Source organism: Calonectris borealis, chromosome 6, assembly GCF_964195595.1.
Source record: "Calonectris borealis chromosome 6, bCalBor7.hap1.2, whole genome shotgun sequence".
Taxonomy (NCBI): domain Eukaryota; kingdom Metazoa; phylum Chordata; class Aves; order Procellariiformes; family Procellariidae; genus Calonectris; species Calonectris borealis.
The window spans coordinates 26,477,975-26,498,305 of NC_134317.1; the positions used below are offsets into that span (position 1 = coordinate 26,477,975).

Genomic DNA, 20,331 nt, shown 5'->3' on the forward strand with positions numbered 1-20,331 from the left:
AACAAAATATGCACCTGCACATTGATGAAATAAAGCTTACCAATCACTGTTAAGCGTGCTGTAGCTTTAGCTTCACCAACCATGACAGTATACTTTCCTGCATCTCCTAGAATAGAATCTTTAACTACAAGTGTTCTCTTTTTGCCATCTGAAATGATGTCGTACTTATCACCAGGCTCCAGGACTGCGTCACCCCTCAGCCACTCTACTGTAATTGCCTCTTTGGATACTGAACAGACAAATTCAGCTTTGTCTCCTTCAAGAACCTCAAGATTTTGTGGTCTGGTAAGAAATTCTGCTGCAAGTTCTGAAATAAAACATTTTGTAGATATATATTATTTTATTTTATTTTTTACTTATGAAGAGAATAAACCAAGTTGTGTATTCTTAGTGATTTTTAAATTTTTTTTTTTAAATTTTTTTTCCAGAAAACAAGGCCACCAAATTAACTGTCTTACCATGTACAGTAAGTTTGCCTGTTGTACTAGAGCTTGGGAGCTTGCAAGTGTATTTGCCAGCATCTTCAGGATGAGCATTACGTATGAGAAGAATTCTCTTTCGGCCATCAGAAATGTGTTCAAATCTACCACCATCAGGGACCTCCTCATCTCCTTTAAACCAAGTAACTTCAGCATTAGGCTTTGAAACTTCACAGATCAATTTTACAGTGTCATTTTCATTTACTTCAAGATCAGGAAGATTTTTTGTGAAAACAGCCTCTTCCTCTGCAACACAAATTTAGAAAGATGATTAAAGTCTTTCATCAAAAAAAAAATTTATCTTTTTCATAGATTAGATTCTAAAACACTGTGTTTACCTATCACTGTAAGTAGGCCTGAAGTTCGAACTGTTTTGGCTTCACAGGCATATTCAGCTTCATCATCCAAGACACATTTACTGACAAGAAGAATGTGTTCTGCACCTTTGGAAATTATGTCATACTTTTTGCCTTTTCTAATTTCGATGCCATCCTTAAACCACTTCACCTGTTTTAGAGCAAATCAACATGGTTATTAATATTAACATACTCATCATAGATTTCAATTGTGTATTCTTTTGTAACAACACAATAAAGTTGTCAATTTTAAAAAAAAAAGCTCTAGTTGAAGGAGTTATTCAGATTAAAAAGTATTATTATTGACCTTGACACCTGGACGAGAAATTTCACATTCAAACCGAGCAGATTCTTTTTCTTTAACTTCAAGGTCAGTTAGGGGTTTCAGGAACTCAACACGAATAGCTATAAGAAAAAAAAAAAAAACTTTTAGTAGAGGAAAGTGTTCGGTAGAGAAGAATAAATTGCTGACATTGATATTATTGCCAGTCATAGACACCAGTACATGACGTTTATAGCACTTAGACATTTTGTAGAAAATTGTGAATGACTCACGTTCTACATTGAGAAAACATGATGTCTTAAAATCCTTAGCATCACAGGTATATGTTTTTGCATCATCCAATGTGCAGCCGTGGATAATGAGTTTTCTGACCCTGCCATCAGAAATGATATCATACTTCTTTGTTTTGTGAATTTGTTCTCCATTTTTGAACCATTTAACTTTTGCATTTTCCCTGGAAACTTCACATTCCAGTATTGCAGTGGCCTCCTCTTCAACAGTCTGGTCCTCAAGTGGTTTAGTAAATTCAACTGGGGGTTCTAAAAGAAACAGATTTTTGATAGAAAAGATCTAAATCACAGCCAGCCCTCTGTTAGTACAGAACTGTCCCATACTGTTTACTAATTTTCCTTGACTGAATAATCAAAAAGGCTCTTAGACATCTCTGCTGAAGTTTTTTTTTTATTATTTTTTATTTTTAATGCCCAAACATGTTCAGTTAATTCCGTTAATTTCCTCATTCTCAGCCTACTGTAAGATTAGACTGAATGATATCCTTGTCCACGGGGTTTTTACTCACAAATCATCACAAAACCTTGCAACTCAGTTTCTTTAGCTGAAGAATACCCATGTGATCTTAGTGACTCTGAAGGTATACTCTGAACTTAAGGAATGATTTTTTAATTTTTCCTTGAATTACTAAATTAGTTAGAAGTGTGTGCAGTTTTTTGACTTCTTAGCCGTACACAGCTTGCAAGCAGTGCAAGTGGGGATACAGTCAATGTTATGTGATTTGACTGATGGTGTAGTTGTGCTCTCATAGGTTTCTGGATACTCTAAAGAACAGAAAAAAGCCTTTGGGAGCCATAAAGGCCAGTATTTGTGGGTCATCTTGAGGCCAATTGAATGTTCAAGTCTGTAATGAAGCCCCGGAAATCCTAATGAACTGATTAATTTCCCATGTCTGACACATTTCCAGCATTTCCCGCTTTCCTCAGCTCTTCTGTGAAGCATAAAGATTTTAAGTAAGTAGCTTTTTTAATCAGGAAAGTTATTTACCAGTCCAATATTGTATGTATGATTCTACTAATTTGATATATGGTGTATATTAACATCCTATTCGAGGGTGAATCATGAATGGGCCATTAACACTGACTATGGTGTAATTAAAATGGCTGACTTACCTTTCACAAAAAGATTTGCTTGAGTTCTGAAATCTTTTGCTGTCAGTGATACCTCTCCCGCATCTGTTAACTTGACGTCTCTAAGAATAAGTGTGTGAACTCTTCCTTCAGCACGTGTCATGACCTTATAAAGTACATAAAAAACCCCTTTGTAAGTATTTACAACAAATATTTAAGAAATATTTAATGAAATAGCATTGCTATTTATTGTTATCTGTGGAGTTTGGTTGTTTATTTTTATATGAATTTTCGATTATGTCCTTTTGTATATACTAGATATAGCTCAAGACACAAATGCTTTGAGGATTTTAAGAATCATTTCTGTTTTGTCCTTTCACTTACAAGTAATTGTAATTTTAAGTTTCCCCATGTTTTAAGGTATTTGTGTCCTTGTATTAGAAAACCTGAGTCTACTATCAAAGTTCAAAATGAGGCTGACTTGAGATCATGTTTATTTTGAGCAGGTACTAATAAATACCAAAATAAGTAAATTTATGGGAAAAAGTTGGTATTACTCCTGGTTACATCTAAAGTAAAAACTTTTAGAGAGATAGAGAGAGGTTTGGCACCCCCTTCATACACTCTTTTGAAAATGCCGATTTGACTTTCTATTATTAAATTTTGGTAAAAAATTCTGCCTAAAAAAACCATTTCCTTGTTGATCTATTGCTGAAACTACTTTGCAATCATGAGTTTGAATTGGGCTACCGCTACACAAACATCCTTTTTCTCTAGGAGTGGACCTGGGGGATTCAAGGATACATCCTGCATTGCAGCCATTAAGAGGGCTGCTACTCATTCATGCCGTAAATTTTAACATAGCTCTTGAAGAATTCTATTTATTTGTTTTCAGAGAAGTATGTGATCAAGTAGTAGATGCTGTTTCAGAAAAATAAAGGAGAAAAGTAAGCTTCTGCTCAGGAAGAAGCGTAAAAGATTAAGTTACTTTGGAGAAGACAGTTCCTTTTGCTTCAGAGGGAAGGAAGGAACTAAGAGGCTGTCCTTCCTCCCAAATGGTCATTGTGTCCCTGAAAACTAGCTCTAGTGAATGCTCGTCTGAAAGAGATTGAGATGAAGGCAAATATATATTTGACCAAGATAAGCAGTAAAGATAAAGAAAGAAGTCACTTCAATAAAGGTTATATGTGTATAGCTGAATGTCAGCCACAGAGGCAAAATAACGGTCTGAATTAAAAACAGCTGAAATGAAACACTTGTACAATTAAATTGATTCTTGAAGACGGTAGTAAAAGTGTTTCAAGAGGCTATTTTTAATGGGCAGAAAGTGATGCATCAAGTAAATATATGGTTTACTCTGAATTTCTTCTTGACAAAATTTCAACTGAAGTAAAATGACAGTTTTGATTGTATATGTAAACTGAATGAAAATCTAGATTTTTTTTCATGTAATTAAAATGATAGCTCAGACAGATAAGAACAAAATAATGTTCCATCATACAGAATATTGAACATGCAATATTTTTCTTGCCATGCAGTAATAACTGTCAAACCACTGCACTGATAAATAGCTTTCCACATTTTTATTCCTAGACTCAGAAGCAATTAGCTTGATTTATTACGTCTCACCTGCTGAGTTTCAATGTTGTTTATCTGTCCTTAAATACTGTAATAGGGTTGCCTATCGCCATGATCGGTTTTTCTTTTCCTATTTCTATATTCTTTTTTTTTTTTATGAAATATTTTTTATTTATTTTAGGCAAATTTGGTGAAGCTCAGAAAAATCTAGTAAAACCTGAAACAATATGCTAAAAATTATATGTAAAACAAAAAGATCTGTACCAAAGTATTATTAACAGCATTATTACAGGTTCTGAAACCTTGAAAATTTGCTTTGTCTGAGGTTTCTAATTTTTGCATTATTTCCCTTAGGCCTAGTACATGAAAAAGAAGTCTTAAAACCAGTGATATCCATTTATATTTTGTGTTTCTTAATGTATTTCTTTATGTTTCTTTATGTATTTCCCCTACCATTAACTTTGAATACTAAACCAACTGCATTCCAGGCTGCTCAGATCTCAGAGTTGAGAGCCAGCACTTGATGAAGGGTTAAAAATAGCTAGTGAGAAGTGCTTGACAAGCAAATCTGCCCAGAAAGTTATCTGGAGAGCCAGAACAAATGCCTGAAATGGAATTTGAATCCTCCTAATCCCCTTATAAGCAGAATTGGACTGCAACTCAGCATTCAGGAGAAAAAAAGCATTTCCTGATAGCACCTTTCAAAACCCTCTCACTGTAACTACAATTAACGTACAGTTAAGCAAATTGTAACCTCCAATTAAGCAAAAATCATTCACCCCTGTGTCTGAGTCTCCAACAGAATCAGGAACAAAATCACTGTTGTAATCATTGATATTTTTGAATCTTAGTTTCTCTTCGTATGATAAATACTTGTAGTATTCCAGAATACTGGAATTTCTGGGGGAAAAAATGCTGTATCTGCTTTAGTGAGGATTTATCATTTGGCACAGCAGCACTCCTGTATTGCTGTGCCTTAGTGCTTCTACTGGCAGAAGGTAAATACAAAATACAGAAGGGGAAGAGAGTTGAAAGAGAGGAAGGTGGAGGAAACATGAGGAAAAATAAAGTTTCGTTTCTTTACCTTATCACTGGGCTCCAGTTTCTTTCCTTGCAGGAACCACTCTACTGGGATTCCCTCATAAGAGAGTTCACAATCAAAGGTTGCTGATTCCCCAGCTGTCACTGTTACATCCTTGAGGGGTCTCAGCAAGCCAATTACTCGAGCTTGGTAAGGAGAAGACATCATTTTCAGATTAGTCACTTCTACCCAAGAGAGAGCTGCTGCCCTTATGTACTAATTTCCACGGTGGCTTCCCTCATGAGAGACAGACATCTGAATGCTGCTCTTTAAATTCCCTAAATAGAAGAGGCCACCCTGGGTTTTTAGGGGAGGGCTGGTGACCTAAAATTTCCTATTTGCAGAGTGTGTTTCTTTAAATTGAACAAGGTCAGCAGGAAAGTTGCTGTGCATCTGTCTCCCTGCCAAGCCTTGCATGCCTCTTGCTAGATAAGGCATGTGTTTTCCAAAATAGCGAGGGCTAGGATTGGAGTGGGAAACAAGTGGTCTTCAACTGTGTGGTCTGTCTCTGTCCATCAAGCTCTTAGCCCTATCCCCAGATATCACTGTGATCCCATCCTCTCAGGTTAACATGATACTTTAATGCAGTAAAGCCTTTGCTTGTAATACTTTGATTTCATAACAACATATGATGCCAGACCATGACGCAGCCTTCAAGGCCATCTCCTTATTTTTACTTCTCCTATATGAATAAACTATATACGAGGTTAAAAAACATATAGGACATTCCTTAACTAAAAAAAATTACGATGGCTTCAGTAATTAATCCTTGAGTTGCTGTTCTGGAAAGAATTGCTGTGCATTCAATATAGTCTAGAGATTTGTTCACCTGTTCCAAAGAGGCAATGAGTACCTTGTAATTAATTAATTAATTAATTTCAATTTAAAAGACACTTACGTTTCACTCGAAGGTGAGCACCAGATTTGGCATTTGCTGCTTGGAAATCTACTCCACCAGCTTGATCTAAGCGTACATTGTACAGTGTAAGGAAGTGCTTTTTGCCTTCCTCCTTGATTTCACATTCCTGCAAAAAGAGAAGTGAAACAATTTTTTCAGTATCTTTTTTGTGCTCCTCACCATAAGAGCCCTACTTCTCCTCATACCACGCATCTATTATCTCCTCCTCCATTCACAACACTTAGGCCCACTGCCATCTGCAATACACCTTATAAACTTTCATTCATAGACCTTTCCTTTCAGTCTCTTCCTAATACAGTCTGCTTCCTCTTAGAACGAGAGGGCAAGAGGCAACACATTCGTGTTGGTGAATGGTATGTGCTGATTGACTAGCCAATATATCCATATATAGACCAGTCAGAAGCCTAAGAGAACTAGAAATTACTAAGCTTCAGCTATGACCTTTCCCTGAGAAGGATCCTGTTCTCTTATCCAGACACTGATTTTCATGGAACTTCCGATCTTTGTGTACTATTCACATTGGTACTGTTACATCAAAGAGTTGCCAAATTATTGCCGGTCGTGATTGTATTGTTTCTTAATTTTCCAGATCCTTCCAGCAAGGAATTAAGAATATTTGGCTAAGCCTTATACCATTTTAAACAAATTTTAGCTGTCATAGTAACTGAAAAGGGTTTGAAAATGTGTTCTACATCTATTTAAACCAAACATAACTCAAAACCCAAAGGTAAATGCAGACAATCCCAAGTCTGTATTTTTAAATGCTATTATGTTTAAGTGAATTCCATGAGGTCTTTGAACTTTGGATACACGATTGTTAAGGACTAGCAATACAGAATGTACTTATTTATGTAAAATCATTTGTTATTTACCTATTTTATATAATATTTTGGATTAAGTTTATACTACATTTTAAAAGTTATTGATGAAAAAAACCCAGTATTTTTATGATAGTGACTCTTATTGAAAGCAGAAAGAGATTTCACTTAGTTTCTGCAGCCACCTTCTTCTCCCTCACACCCTACCTCCCTGCAAATTGTTGAGACACATATAAGAAACATCTTGAAATATTTGCTTACAGCTGATTCAGTCAGGGGTTCTCCTTTTAGCTTCCAATTACCATGGACACCTTCCTCAGAGATTTCAATATCAAAACGGGCAGTCTCTGTCTCAATCACCTCCACACTGTATAGTGGACGTATAATCTCAATATCCCGGTCTGGAGGAAAAAAAAAAAAAAAGTGATTGATTCCCTCAATCTCTAACAGACCCCAAAAGATCTCTACTACAGAGCAGCCCAGTAAAATAACCATACCTTCAATATTGAGTTTAGCAGAGGTTTGATCAGTACCACAGTCACAAGTGTACTGTCCAATGTCTGTCTTCAAAGCTTTCTTGAGGATAAGGATTCTCTTTTTACCATCAGCCTTAATAACAACATTCTTTGATGGAGTTATTGGTTTGCCATCCTTCATCCATTTCACTGGGGCATCTGCTTTGCTGATTTCACATTGTAAGATTACTTCATCTTTCTCTACAGCAGTGTAATCCTGCAGCTTCCCAGTGAAGTAAGGGTCTCCCTCTGCAAGCAAAAGTTAAGATATGTTTCAGTCTGAAGTTTTAGTCTTTCAAAAAGGACAATTACTTCTTACCATAAAATACATTTCTTGTTTATGTCCTGCAAGAAGGATTAAATATAGTCCTTATAAATATTATACGGTTCTGTTGCAAAAAGAGAAAATAACAAATATCTAAGAAATAATTTAGCATATTACTAATACTACTGAGAACATGGCTTTGGTGCTCTAGGAGTTTCAGAGCACCATTTAAGTATCTAACAGTTAATTTTGCAACAGTTGCATGAAATTTTAAAGTTATTTTAATTGTCCTTTATGGATGGGGAAATGGAGACCTCAAGAAGACAAACAAATTGTAAAATTGTCAAAAATCACAATGTAGATTTAGGCCAAACCAAAAAAACCCGACCAAAGCAAACCAAAACCAACCCCAAGACTTCCTGATCTCCATTTTTCATTAATAAGACTCTTCTGATAATATACATCATGAAAATTCTTTTGGGTATTCTTACCAAGAACAGTGAGTTTAGCTTCCGAGGATTTGTCCATAGCTTCCACTCTAATCTGAGACGTATCATCAATAGTAAGATCTTTGATTGTGAGTGTATGGTATTTGCCATCATCTGTCATTGAAACCACTTTGCTGGTATGTAATCGCTGGTCATTCTTGAACCAGACAACAGGGATATTTTCATGGGAGAGTTCCACAGTGAACACCGCAGTTTCTCGCTCCTTTTTTGTTACATCCTTGAGAGGAGTAATGAATTTCAGGCGGATACCTATAACAACATAACATTTCATTAATAATAATGTTATCAATAAAAACTATTCAAGGACTATGGTGCAAATCTTTTCTAGAAAGGCAAAGTCAGACAGACCTTCAATAATTAGCTTGGCACTTGTTCTCTTATCCTCAGCTTCAAACATGTATTTAGCTTCATCCTCAAACGCAACAGATTTAATAATCAGAGCATGCTTTGTTCCCTCTGAAATAATTTCAAATCTTTCATCAGGAACGATCTCTTGTGTTCCTTTCAACCAGCGGAAAGTCTTGGGTTCTCTGGACACTTCACATTCAAACTTGGCTTCATCCTTCTCAAAGACCTTCACATCGCTTAGTGGAGTGATAAAGATGAGAGGCAATTCTGAAATCAAAGAAGAGCACTTTCAGTTCAGTGATAGGTTCATATAGACCTTTCTGCTGCTAGATTTGTTCTCATGCCCCGAGATACATGTGGAAATGTTGGCAGAGTGCAGACTGTACCTTTCACTTTCAGATTAGCAGCACTTTTAGCATTAGCAGCTTGGAAAGACACTTCTCCAGTCATATCAAGTTTGCAGTTATGAAGGACAAGAGTATGCTTCTTCCCGTCTTCAATGATTTCACAGTCCTGGTAATAAAGAAACACACACCCCCTCAAATATGAATATTCTAAGAAACCACTCAGAAGACATTATTATTAAATATGCTTTTTCTAGTGTAAATTATGGTCTGAAAATAAAGAAGAAGCCTTACAGGTGAAGGTGTTAAGGTTTCTCCATTTAGCTTCCATATAGGATGGACATCAGGCTCAGAAATTTCAATTTCAAAACGTGCTGTTTCACCAACAAATACTTCCACTCCATACAGTGGGCGCTCCACTTTAATTAAGCGAGCTAAAATCAAAAAACCCAAAAGTTCACACCTGTTTACTCACTCATTCATTACCATAGAAATGTAGTACTGGAAAGGATCTCAACTCTCTCCCTATCCCTTCTTTAGGACATTCAAATGCTATCACTGATAAATGTTTATCTAACCTCTTTTTAAAAAGCTGCAAGTTTGTGCAGTCTACAACCCCCTTCTATAATATGTCTGAAAGTTTAGTTATTTTTAGTAAGAGTATTTTTCCTCATAATTAACCCAGATATCTGTTACAGTGAATTAAACTAACTGCTTTTTTTCCTGACTGTAAATGGACATAGAGAATAATTGATCACCACTGTCTTTACAACAACCATTTATATATCTTAAGATATATTGTGTCTTGTAAATACTCTTAATAATTGTAAAGCTAGATATTTCAGCTACTTATCATAACAGCATTTTTTTTAAGGGAACAATTTTTGGTGTTGTACTCTAGAGAGTATCTGTTTGTCTACACGTTTTACAAAGGTTTCAGTACTTTCCCTTAGCCAAGGCATGATAACTTACGCTCAACGCTGACATTAGCACTTGTCTTGTCGGTTCCACAGTCACACTCATAAACACCCTTATCACTCTCTGCAGCCTTCTTGATCTTCAGGATACGGCGCAAGCCATCTGTTTTTATGGAAATTCTGTTGGAAGCTACTAGTTCTTCACCATCTTTGTACCATTTTACTGGCACATCTTTGCTAAGTTCACACTCCAGAGTAATATCATCTTTCTCCACAGCACTGTAGTCTTGTAATTTCACAGTGAAATATGGATCGGCCTCTACAAAAGGCATAGTGGATATGAAATGATAAATTAATAATGAAAATTTACTAAAACATCAATATTTTGTCACTTTCTACTTATAAAAATTGTTTATACATATTATATAGCATATTTTAAATTATTTATGTAATTACCTAAGACTTTGAGGTTTGCTTGTGTGTTCAAGTCCTTGACTACGGCCTTTATTTCAGAGATGTCATCAAGTGTTACTTCTCTTATTTCTAGTTTATGAACTTTGCCTTCTGAAGTAATAAAAACTGTTCTGCTTGTGTGGAGTCTCTTGTCATTTTTGTACCATTTCACTGGCATGTCTTCATGAGAAAGCTCAAACTGAAAGCGAGCTGTTTCCCCTTCTTTCACTGTTTGATCTTGTAGAGGTGAGATGAACTTCAGTCTCACACCTGTAATGTAGACACATAAATACCATCAGAAAAAGGCTAATGTGGTTCTAAAAGATACATTCTTTATCCATTATTTACTGTTTTGTTCATAAGAAGATACTTGCCTTCCACAAACAGTCTTGCTGTGCTCTTCTTGCCATCAACTTCAGCAGTGTATTCTCCCTCATCATCAAACTGAGAATCATTGATTATAAGAATATGCTTCTTTCCATCTGCAATGATGTCAAATTTTTCTCCAATCTTGAGTATATCAGTACCCTTAGACCATATAACATTGGCTTCTCTGGTAAGGACACACTCAAACCTTGCTTGGCGCCTCTCAGGGACAGTAACATCTTTTAGGGGCACAGCAAAGTCCAGCTCAATTTCTGGAAGCAAAACAAGACACATCATTTGTAACATGCTCCATATGAACTCTGTTTAAGTTGATATCATACTCCATGGTGCATCGTACCTTTCACTGTCAGGATAGCTGTAGTAACTGCATTAAGTGCCTGGTAAAGAACTTCACCAGCTTGCTCTAACTTGACTTTGTGCAAGGTTAGGAAGCGTTTTCCTCCTTCAGCTTTGATTTCACATGTCTGGAGAGATGACAGATTTTGGTAAATACAATGCCAATGCCTTACTACTAGGTATTTTTAGTAAAGGGATTCTATAAATATTTTACATACAGTAAAGAGTCAGCTAGAAAGATTGGAATTGTTTTTCAAGATAAGTTAACACTTTTACTCAATAATAAAAGAATGGAGTACATTTCTTCAGCGTTCCACACTTCTTTTAAATGTCAGCATCATTCCTAGCAATGTATGCAAGATATTTTTATTATTGTCTGAATAATGTGCTGTAATCCTTTGAGAAAATGAAGGCCTTCAAATCTTGGCTTTTATAGCATACAATTCTTACTTAGAGAACCAGTGTTTTTTAATCACGATAATGCTTAGCCTTTCTACATTCTGGACTGAGTAGCAATGACACACCTGCAAAGATCTTACCATAAAGACTCAAGGGAACTTGTTCACAGTGTTTAAGTTTAAATAAATTGTGTTGTAAAATTCAAGGATGCTTACAGGTGAGGGTCTCAGGATTTCTCCTTTCAGCTTCCATTCACCAGGAATATCATCCTCAGATATTTCTGTATCAAAGTTTGCTGTTTCTTTCTCATAAACTGTAACATCCTCTAATGGCTTCAGAAGTGCAACTTCACGTTCTAGAGTGCACAAATGAACACATATATAATTAGGTCAAGTTTTGATAGAGTTTTATAATAATTCAGGTTACCTTTTTTGTTTGTTTGTTTAGAGGTTTTTGAACATTGGTCTATCAGCTGATTAAATATAATACAAAGAAAAGCTTCCTTACCGCCAAGGGTCAGTTTAGCTGGGTATCTGCGACCTTCAACTTCCACTGAATATTCCCCGACATCAGCAGGGCCAGCATTCTTGATTTTCAGGAAAATTTTATTTCCTTCTTTCAAGATTTCTGTCTTGTCAGTTGGTTCAGCAGGGATTTCCTCATCTCCTTTAAACCATTTAAAGTTTGGTGTATCCTTGACAATATCACAGGTGAAAGTAGCTGTTCCTTTTGGTTTCACATGCTGGTCTCTTATGGGTTTTACTAACCAGTCTCTTATCACTTCTGCATGACAAAAAGTTACATTAAAAAAACAGCTTAGCAGACTTTTAGTATGAATAGATGGGTCACAAATAGGAAAAAGAGAACTAACAGATTTTGCATTACAACAAGGTTTTAATAGCTGTAAAAATCTTATCTGTTCATTTATATTTTAATACTATAAAAAAAAGCTTTCCTAAGTTTAAAACAGCCAAATATCCTACAGAGAAAGGAGAACACGATTTTCATTGCTTACCTACTACCTTAACACAAGATGAGCATGACAGCTCAGTGTCTTCAACGGTAACAGTGTAAGTGCCAGCATCAGCATCATCTGAATCAATGATCGTGAGGGAATGTGACAAACCAATAATGCCCAGAGCAAATTTCCCAGGCTTGTCTTTGATGATCTTCCCATCCTTCCTCCAGACCACATTTCTTTCTTTGTTAAGCTCACATGTCAAGTACAGTGGCTGGCCTTTAACCACAGTGACTTCTTCTTCAAGAGTTTTCACAAACCGCACTGGGAGTTCTGTGGGAAACACAACATTTTGATTTGTCTCATTTATATACAGAAGGTGTGATGCAGAAATGCCTTACATCTTAAATCAATATGTGTAGTGATTGATGGAAACAAAAGGATGCATCTACCAACCACTGTAAATTCGCAAAGTACCAGTACTTCTAGCTTGAGAAGTAGCTAGCCTTTAAATTATTGATAAACTTGAAACAGGGAATACCTTCAACAATGAGTTTGGCTGTAGAGGTCTTCTCTTTGTTCCCCAGTCGTAATACACAAGTATATTCACCAGCATCTGACAGCTGGACATCAATAATATGCAGCTTCCTATCTTTGCCATCAGCAATAAACTTGTGTTTTGGGCTCTCTCGGATGTTACTTCCATCCTTCATCCAGCTGGTAATCGCAGTGGATGGTGAAATAAGGACTTCAAAGATTGCAGAAGACCCAACAGATTCAGCTTCTGTTAGCACTATATCTTTCATCTCCTTGACAAACTTCAGGGGTACAGCCTTGAGTTGGTAAGTGAATGGAGGCTCTTCAGGAGGTTTTTCACCACCACTGCCCGGCCTGAGTTTCCTTCTTTCCACATCTGCTGGTGAAGGTGTCTTCTTGGCTGTAATTCAGATTCAGAAATGAATAAACTAATCCTGATTTATTGCTTTTGCTTGTAGGTATTGACTTGTAGTATCCTACCTTTGACTGGACTGATACCCTTTGGAGTTTCTTCTTTTGGTGGCTTGGCCTCTGAAGTAGAACAGCAATATTATTAGGAATGTAGTTAAATAAACATACATACTAAAATTAAGACAAACATTTCTTTTACAAATCAGATTTTCTCTTCTAGAGAGAAAGGGAGGATGATATAAACATATGTATATATTTATACAACTTACGCTATCTGTATCTCAATGGTAAGTTCAATATTTTGAAGCATGAGAAAGACACATATTCAGTAGTGGGGACTGAAAGGCAGCTTAGGAGCCCCTAGTTCCTCAATTTATTCTTCTGCCCATTATTTTGTATAATTCTGCCATTTCCTGACACTTTGCTCACAAATAGGCCCTTGATCAATACCCACCTGTCAACCAAAATAGGTTAAGTACTTATTACAAATTATATGGTTTTTTTTTTAAAAAAGCACACACTTTTATTAATGAAGACAACAGAAATATAAGTTGTATAAATTAAATACATGTTTCAGGACAATGTGATACTCTCACGAGTGAGGGATGTTCTGTTAGTTGCCCATCTTGTGATGAATTATCTCAGATTTCTGAAAATATTTCCCATGCTATGCTGTTTCTCATCATCATTTTGTGAAAGGAAATATAAAAGATACTTCTGATGGGAGAATGATATGAATGAAATACAGGACAGATTTTATTGCAGTGGATGGAAAAATGAGTACTAGAAAAAATGCGTGAGTTTTTCTGAGAAGATAATGGCACACAACATGATTTATGCAGTCTTATAAAAGTGTAAGACTAAGACAATGAACATTGAGCACATGGATTTATGTACAGACAGGTAAGACAAACATGTCAAGAGTGGCTGAATGCCAATACAGCCAGCTGACAGACTAGATGGAAATGTGAACTTTGTTAAAGAACAAAAACAAACATCACAATGGCAAATGGTATTCTCCTGAAGCAAATAGTACAAGCACTTTGTAGAAGAATTTGGCAGCAGTCTTCCTCACCTCGCTTTGCATGAGACTTTGCAGGAACATCCAGAACTTCACGCGATTCTCCAGGTGCATCCAAATTCTTGTTGTCAGTCGAAAGTCTACTGGCCTGCTCAATCATGTGAGCAGGTTCTGATTTCCGGTATTCTTTCTCTCCTTCTGCTTTCTTGGGAGTTATTATCTTACCTATGCTTGAGGAGTAAGTAACTTCTCCATTTGCAGGGATTCCTTTGCTTGATGGTATTTTGTCTGAAAGCTTTCCCTTCTCTTTTCTCATGGTAACAGATGTGCTTTTTCCAATACCATATTTAGCTGATGTTTTTTCATCTGAGGTACCTTCTGTCACTGGAACTTCTTTTCCTGAAAGCTTCACTTCTTCCACAGTAAAAGAAGATTTCTTTTCTTCAGTTTTATCTTTGCTGCTTTTGAGAGCTGGAGTTTCTTTACATTCATCCTGAATGGAATGAACTTCTTGAAATTGTTTTTTATCTTGACTCCCTGGTGGCTGAATAGGAACTTCCTTTACTGACTCAGATCTGTCAACTATTTCACCTTTGGCTCCTTTTTCATGTTCTCCTATGGAAACTTCACCTTCCATTCCTTCTCCTGTAATCACTGTATCAAATTCTTTTTTTTCCACAGGCAGCTTTTCAGGGGCATTTGACTGTCTAACTTTGTCTTTTTTTAAGTGGGTGCTGAAGGTAGTTTTCTCTTCCTTCTCTGGTATAATCTTTTTGCCAGTTTTTTTATCACTTAGGAGTGCTTTCTCAGTCAACAATTGTCCTGAACCCTCTTCATAATGAACTTCTCCTTCTTCTGCAGAATATTTTTCTCTTGGTTTCCTTTCCACTACTTCTGGCTTAAGTACAGATGGTTTAAAGATTATGTAAGATTTTTCTCTGGGAACCTCCTCATCTTCAGTGGGGTGTTCTAGGTCAACATCTTTTCTCAATGCTGGTTTAGTCTCCTCAGACAGATCTAAGGAATGTAGTTCTGCTAATGTAAAGTCCAGATTCTCATCTTTCTCATCATCTTGAGTAATTTCCAATTTTTTTGCTTCCTTATTAAGAATCTTAGCTGTAGGAATTTCAGCTACTGTGGTACCAGATTTCTTCATCCATTGAGTTTTATTTTGTATGCCATGCTCCTTCATGCATTCTCCAAGAGGAACTTCAAATTTCTCTAGAGTAAAACCTCCTCTCTCTTCTTCACCTCTAAGCAGAGGAGTTTCAGCTATTCCTGCCTCTGTGATATCCTTTACAAATGAAGTTTTATCCTTAATGGGAAATTCTTCATGTTGCAAACTGATTTTTGATTTTCTCTCTTTTCGTAGAAGTCTTTTCTGGTCCCTGGGCTCATATGGATCTCTAGGTATATGTTTAGGTGCACAAATTGACTCAATTTCCTCTTCTTTTTCATGCATGGGAATCTTTCCTTCATGAAGAACACTAAATTTGTCAGAGACTTTCCCTACAACACCTTCCCTATGAACAACCAATTTAAATTTATCCCCCTTTTCATCCCCAGAATCTCTTTCCGCATGTTCAGATGCTATAGAAATCAATTTCAGTTCCTTATCAGGTAGTGGTTGTTCATCCTTTGCATAAGTAATGTGATCCATTGCAACTTCTATTTTCTCACCTGTAAGGGTAGTCTTTCTTGAAACTATAGATGTCATTTCTGGCTCTTCTTCAGGAGCCAAGACAAAATATTTCAGAGCCACTTTCTCCTCCTTATCTCCACCTGGCTTCAGTATTCCATCAGCTGTTTCCAGTGCGATTTTAAACTCGTGTGGTTCTACTGTCTGAATGTCCAGAACTGTCTCCTTAGGACTTACTCTTTCTTTTTCATGCAAGCGTTTCTCAACCAAAATCTTCTTTAACACAATTGACTCGGGCTCTTCTTCTTCCACTGGGGGCATTTTACCTCTATGCTTTAGTAGAGATGGTGCATCAGGCTTTTCTGCAGCTACAAAGGTTTCACAGGTAATTTAAAGAGTTAAAATCCATAAGAATAACCATCAGGAACAATATATTTTAAGACAAAATTTCCAGCTATACCTGAAATAGAATGAACATAGAACACTTTTTCTCCACACAACAGAAAACTTACAACACAATCACAAAACAAAAGAAAGATAACAATGGCACGCACAAACAGTACAGAAGACCTAAGTAAACCACTGTTATGGTACAGAGCATTGTCCCACTAGTTTGCCAATTTAAATCCAATCCAGGTTAAAAGTAGCAGAAAACGACTGCTTTCTAAGGCCTATCTGACCACCTATATAAGATGGGTTAGTTATGCCACTGCAGGTCTGGCTACATCACAAAATCAATGGCCAAGAGACATTCACGATTAGGCTTCTCAAGTGCCCAAGATCTGAGCTCTACTGTAACATGAGGCCCTTTGAACGATGGGCGAGCAGCATGTGCATGAGCTCTACCGATGGACTTCTGAAGCTCAGAGTACTTCAGAGGAATTGGACTCTTCACAGTTCTTTTTTCACAGCAGGGTATGATCCGGGGTCCTAAGCATATCAAATGAAAGTAGCAATACTCTAGTTCTTCAAAATCACTGCCACTTTTCCTCAGGACTTCAATAACTTAAAATTAAAAGCAGAAAACGAAACAACTCAAGAATTGTTTAGAAACACTGCTATACAGAAAATAGAAGATGCAGTTCACAAGACATACATCAGGACATAAACAACATCAAGGAATCAACAGAATACACAAATTTCATAGTAGGACAATAAATAAAGGCACACATATCACCATCCAGAAACAAGCGCATAGATTCATCGCTATGGTATATCAGAGACACTTGTATTTTAGATTAGGTGACAGTACCTAGAATAACAAGATCCTTGAATAAGACCTCAAATCTTCCTGCAATGAATGAATTATATGATTGTACATCTCTTCATTCTCTTTATCCTGAAGGTATTTAGATATCTCAGAGAGAAAAACCCTATAAATAGCATAGAATAAACATAAATACCTGCTTTCTTTCCAACCACTGGGACTGTCACTGGAGTAGTAACAGCTGGTGCTGGTTCTGCTGCTGGTTTTGGAGATTTTAGAGCTGTAGAAAAAAAAAACCAGTTCTTATATATTTGTTTTAATAAATAATTTCAAGTATGATGTTCTTTAAAATGTTCTGTAGATTGTATGAAAGTTTCAGTCTTAGTAATGTTAAAGGCATTTGTTTAATGTCCTTTTAGCCAGAAATCTCTGAATGGAAAATACTAAACTCACAAGAAAGGCTGCACCGGTATACATGACTAAAGAATTCTTACCTACTGCAGGTTTAGGTTCAGGCCCAGGAAGTGGGATAGTTTCTTGCTTAGGTTCTGGTATTTCAAACACAACAATTACAAATAGGTTAATTTAGATGTTTTGTAATCCCGTTGAATATTAAAGTTAGAAGCAACAATACAGAGAGTGTTAATTGAAGACAGAATCTATTGGTTTATATTTTATTTAGCAAGAAAGCAAGAAATTAACTTGAGATGAACTCTTGTAAAGCAAGATACAATGGAAAAAAGATGAATTTTTCAAGCACTGAAGAATTAAAGACAGCAAGAAATCCTGAAGAATGCAAAGTGGTTAATCATGACACAAAAGTCATGGACAGACTGGATGATACTAATGCATTAGGTTAATATAGCATGATATTCAGCAATGAATATGATTTAGTTGCTGCAATAAGGAAAAAGAGCACCACACGTCTGTACCTTTTGGCAGTTCAGGCACATGTTTCTCCTCTTTTTTTATGACAGGTATCTCAGTTTTCTTCTTAGGAACTTCTGGGACTTTAAAATATTATTTTTATTTTGTAAGATACATTGAAACATCTTGAATCCCCAAATACAATTATCTCCAATGTATTTAAAAGTTTTCATTCTTTTTAGACAAAAACAGTTTCAGATGTTCATAAGGTTTAGGAATATGTATTTTTAAGAGTGAGATTTGAATAAGTTAGAAGCACTCATTGGACAAAAGGACAAATATTTGCAAAACTTTAACTAAAAGAATGCTTGGATTAACTGTTTTGCTGTAGTTATATTTTTATCAGTATTACAAAATATTTGTAAAGTTCTCTTCTATACACAGTGAAGATTGAGAAGCAATCCCAAAATGCAGAATTCAGACCCAAATGTCAAATTTGACTGTGCTTTCAGCAAAGGTTTAATTTACCCAATGAGGTTAATGCAAGCCATCTCACTTTAATTCCTGAATTTCAGAGAATACTACTTAAAAGTGGTATTTTTTTTTTTAATTATACTTTACCAGGTAGATTTGAATGCAATCTAGTACCTTCAGGTTTCTTAATTTTTTCTACTGGTGTAGGTACTGGTTTAACTTCTGGTTTAGGTTCTTTTTCTGGTTTAGGCTCTTCCTCTTCTGATTTCTTTTTAAGAACTTTAAAAGAAAAGGAATTTCAGTTTTTAAAGCACAGGTAAACAAAAGAATAAGACCGTGAACAAGATAAAAGATTAAAAATAAATCAACAATCATGAATAAACAGGAATGTAAAATATATAGTTCAATATAAATGGAAGATTTTGTATAACTATTCAAGATACTATTCTGAAAGCCTTTTAAAATTCAAAGTAATCTAGAGCAAAAAGATGCTTTTATCAAGAGCAGCCCATCTGAGAGGAAAAATGTCAAAGTTGACTGTGATAAAATAAAATTTCTTAGACTATCTTATCATATATTTCTTATCATATTTAAATGATGACTTACTATACATAATTATGCATTAACAACTGCAGTTACAGATGATTTTCAGGGACAAAATGTAGGATTATGGATTAAACTCCTATTGACAGCAGTGAGAGAAAAAGACTGAACCTGCAAGTGTTATATTTGGAGAGCTCAAATTTATATAATGTCTGTTTTTCATTTTACTTATTTCACTTATTTTTGTCCTGTCAGATATCAGTATTGGATATCTAATGAGGTTGTAATCTGAAAAACTCAATATCTATATTTTATTATGTTGTCTGGAGTTTGAAGGTCGGCTGCAAGGTACATGGGCATGAATCATCCCGCTGTGGTGTTTCAAAGAGAATTGGAATTAGTGCTTCCTTTTTCTAAGCAATAATTGAGCATGAAGTGATTCAGAAGGCTCCAGACTTTACAGGAAAGGGGACTGATGTCCAATAGTACCACAGGGTTCTGTGATCTGGGCAGTACTTCTAAGAAAACTATAAAAGAGAATACAGATGCTAGATATGTGACTTTAACAACATTTACACTGTCACTGGAAAACATTTAGCAGTCCAGAAGCTGAAGACAATGGAAAACTGTCAACTCTAGTATAGGCTTTTCAGGGATTAAGAAAACAGAAGAGAGTTATAGGGAACCAGATTTTCAGTGTTTTGCTCTGTTTTCATCACAGATCCTTTGGATCTGACAGATTTTCAGGATATCCCCACTTCATCCCTGCAACTCTAAAGGCTTTCCCCAAGAAACAGACATCAGGTAGTACTTTGTTCGTGTAATTTTCCATACCATACACATAAACAAATGTTACTTAGGGGAATATACTAAACAATGTTAATATGCTGTTTTTTTTTTAAAACAGAGCCAAGTTACTATACCTCTTTTCAAAACAACTTCTTCTTTTGGTGGAGGAGTAACTTCGGGAATTACTCTACGAGGTTTCTTTACAAGTCCAGGCACTTAAAAGAATATTATTCCAGATTTTATTATGGGTTCATAACAGTAGTAAGAGCTAACCAACAACTAACCATTCCAAACACACAATTCAAATGCTGGTCCACTACTGAATATTAAAAGCAAAGATAAAACTGCTGAGATTGAAGTCAACAATTTTATTACTTTTTCTATATTATTTGTGTACAGTTGTTTTCTAGGTTTATGCATAAGAGGAAATTTTCATGCAAATCAACAAAAGAGAGGTATGGTTTGACAAAACTATAAAGGTTATGTATTCAAAGAGAGTTATCATAGTAAAATTTTTATTTCCTTTTCCTCTTTCAT

General features: G+C 35.8%; 1 protein-coding gene across 1 annotated transcript in view; it reads right to left on the bottom strand.

Annotated features, from left to right (window-relative positions):
- Positions 1–20,331, bottom strand: part of TTN (titin) — a 246,608-nt gene that overhangs the window by 89,944 nt on the left and 136,333 nt on the right. Inside the window, exons 184-210 of the mRNA XM_075153897.1 lie at positions 19,929–20,009; positions 18,637–18,741; positions 18,054–18,131; positions 17,318–17,401; positions 13,310–13,374; positions 12,848–13,238; positions 12,364–12,639; positions 11,856–12,131; positions 11,564–11,703; positions 10,951–11,077; positions 10,601–10,864; positions 10,230–10,496; positions 9,829–10,092; positions 9,151–9,290; positions 8,899–9,025; positions 8,513–8,779; positions 8,147–8,413; positions 7,373–7,639; positions 7,137–7,276; positions 6,037–6,163; positions 5,142–5,284; positions 2,522–2,645; positions 1,391–1,657; positions 1,143–1,240; positions 818–986; positions 459–725; positions 41–307 (exon numbers count right to left, since the gene is read on the bottom strand). Coding sequence (XP_075009998.1) covers positions 41–307; positions 459–725; positions 818–986; positions 1,143–1,240; positions 1,391–1,657; positions 2,522–2,645; positions 5,142–5,284; positions 6,037–6,163; positions 7,137–7,276; positions 7,373–7,639; positions 8,147–8,413; positions 8,513–8,779; positions 8,899–9,025; positions 9,151–9,290; positions 9,829–10,092; positions 10,230–10,496; positions 10,601–10,864; positions 10,951–11,077; positions 11,564–11,703; positions 11,856–12,131; positions 12,364–12,639; positions 12,848–13,238; positions 13,310–13,374; positions 17,318–17,401; positions 18,054–18,131; positions 18,637–18,741; positions 19,929–20,009 — 5,088 coding nt within the window. The remainder of the gene's footprint in view (positions 1–40; positions 308–458; positions 726–817; positions 987–1,142; positions 1,241–1,390; positions 1,658–2,521; positions 2,646–5,141; positions 5,285–6,036; positions 6,164–7,136; positions 7,277–7,372; positions 7,640–8,146; positions 8,414–8,512; positions 8,780–8,898; positions 9,026–9,150; positions 9,291–9,828; positions 10,093–10,229; positions 10,497–10,600; positions 10,865–10,950; positions 11,078–11,563; positions 11,704–11,855; positions 12,132–12,363; positions 12,640–12,847; positions 13,239–13,309; positions 13,375–17,317; positions 17,402–18,053; positions 18,132–18,636; positions 18,742–19,928; positions 20,010–20,331) is intronic.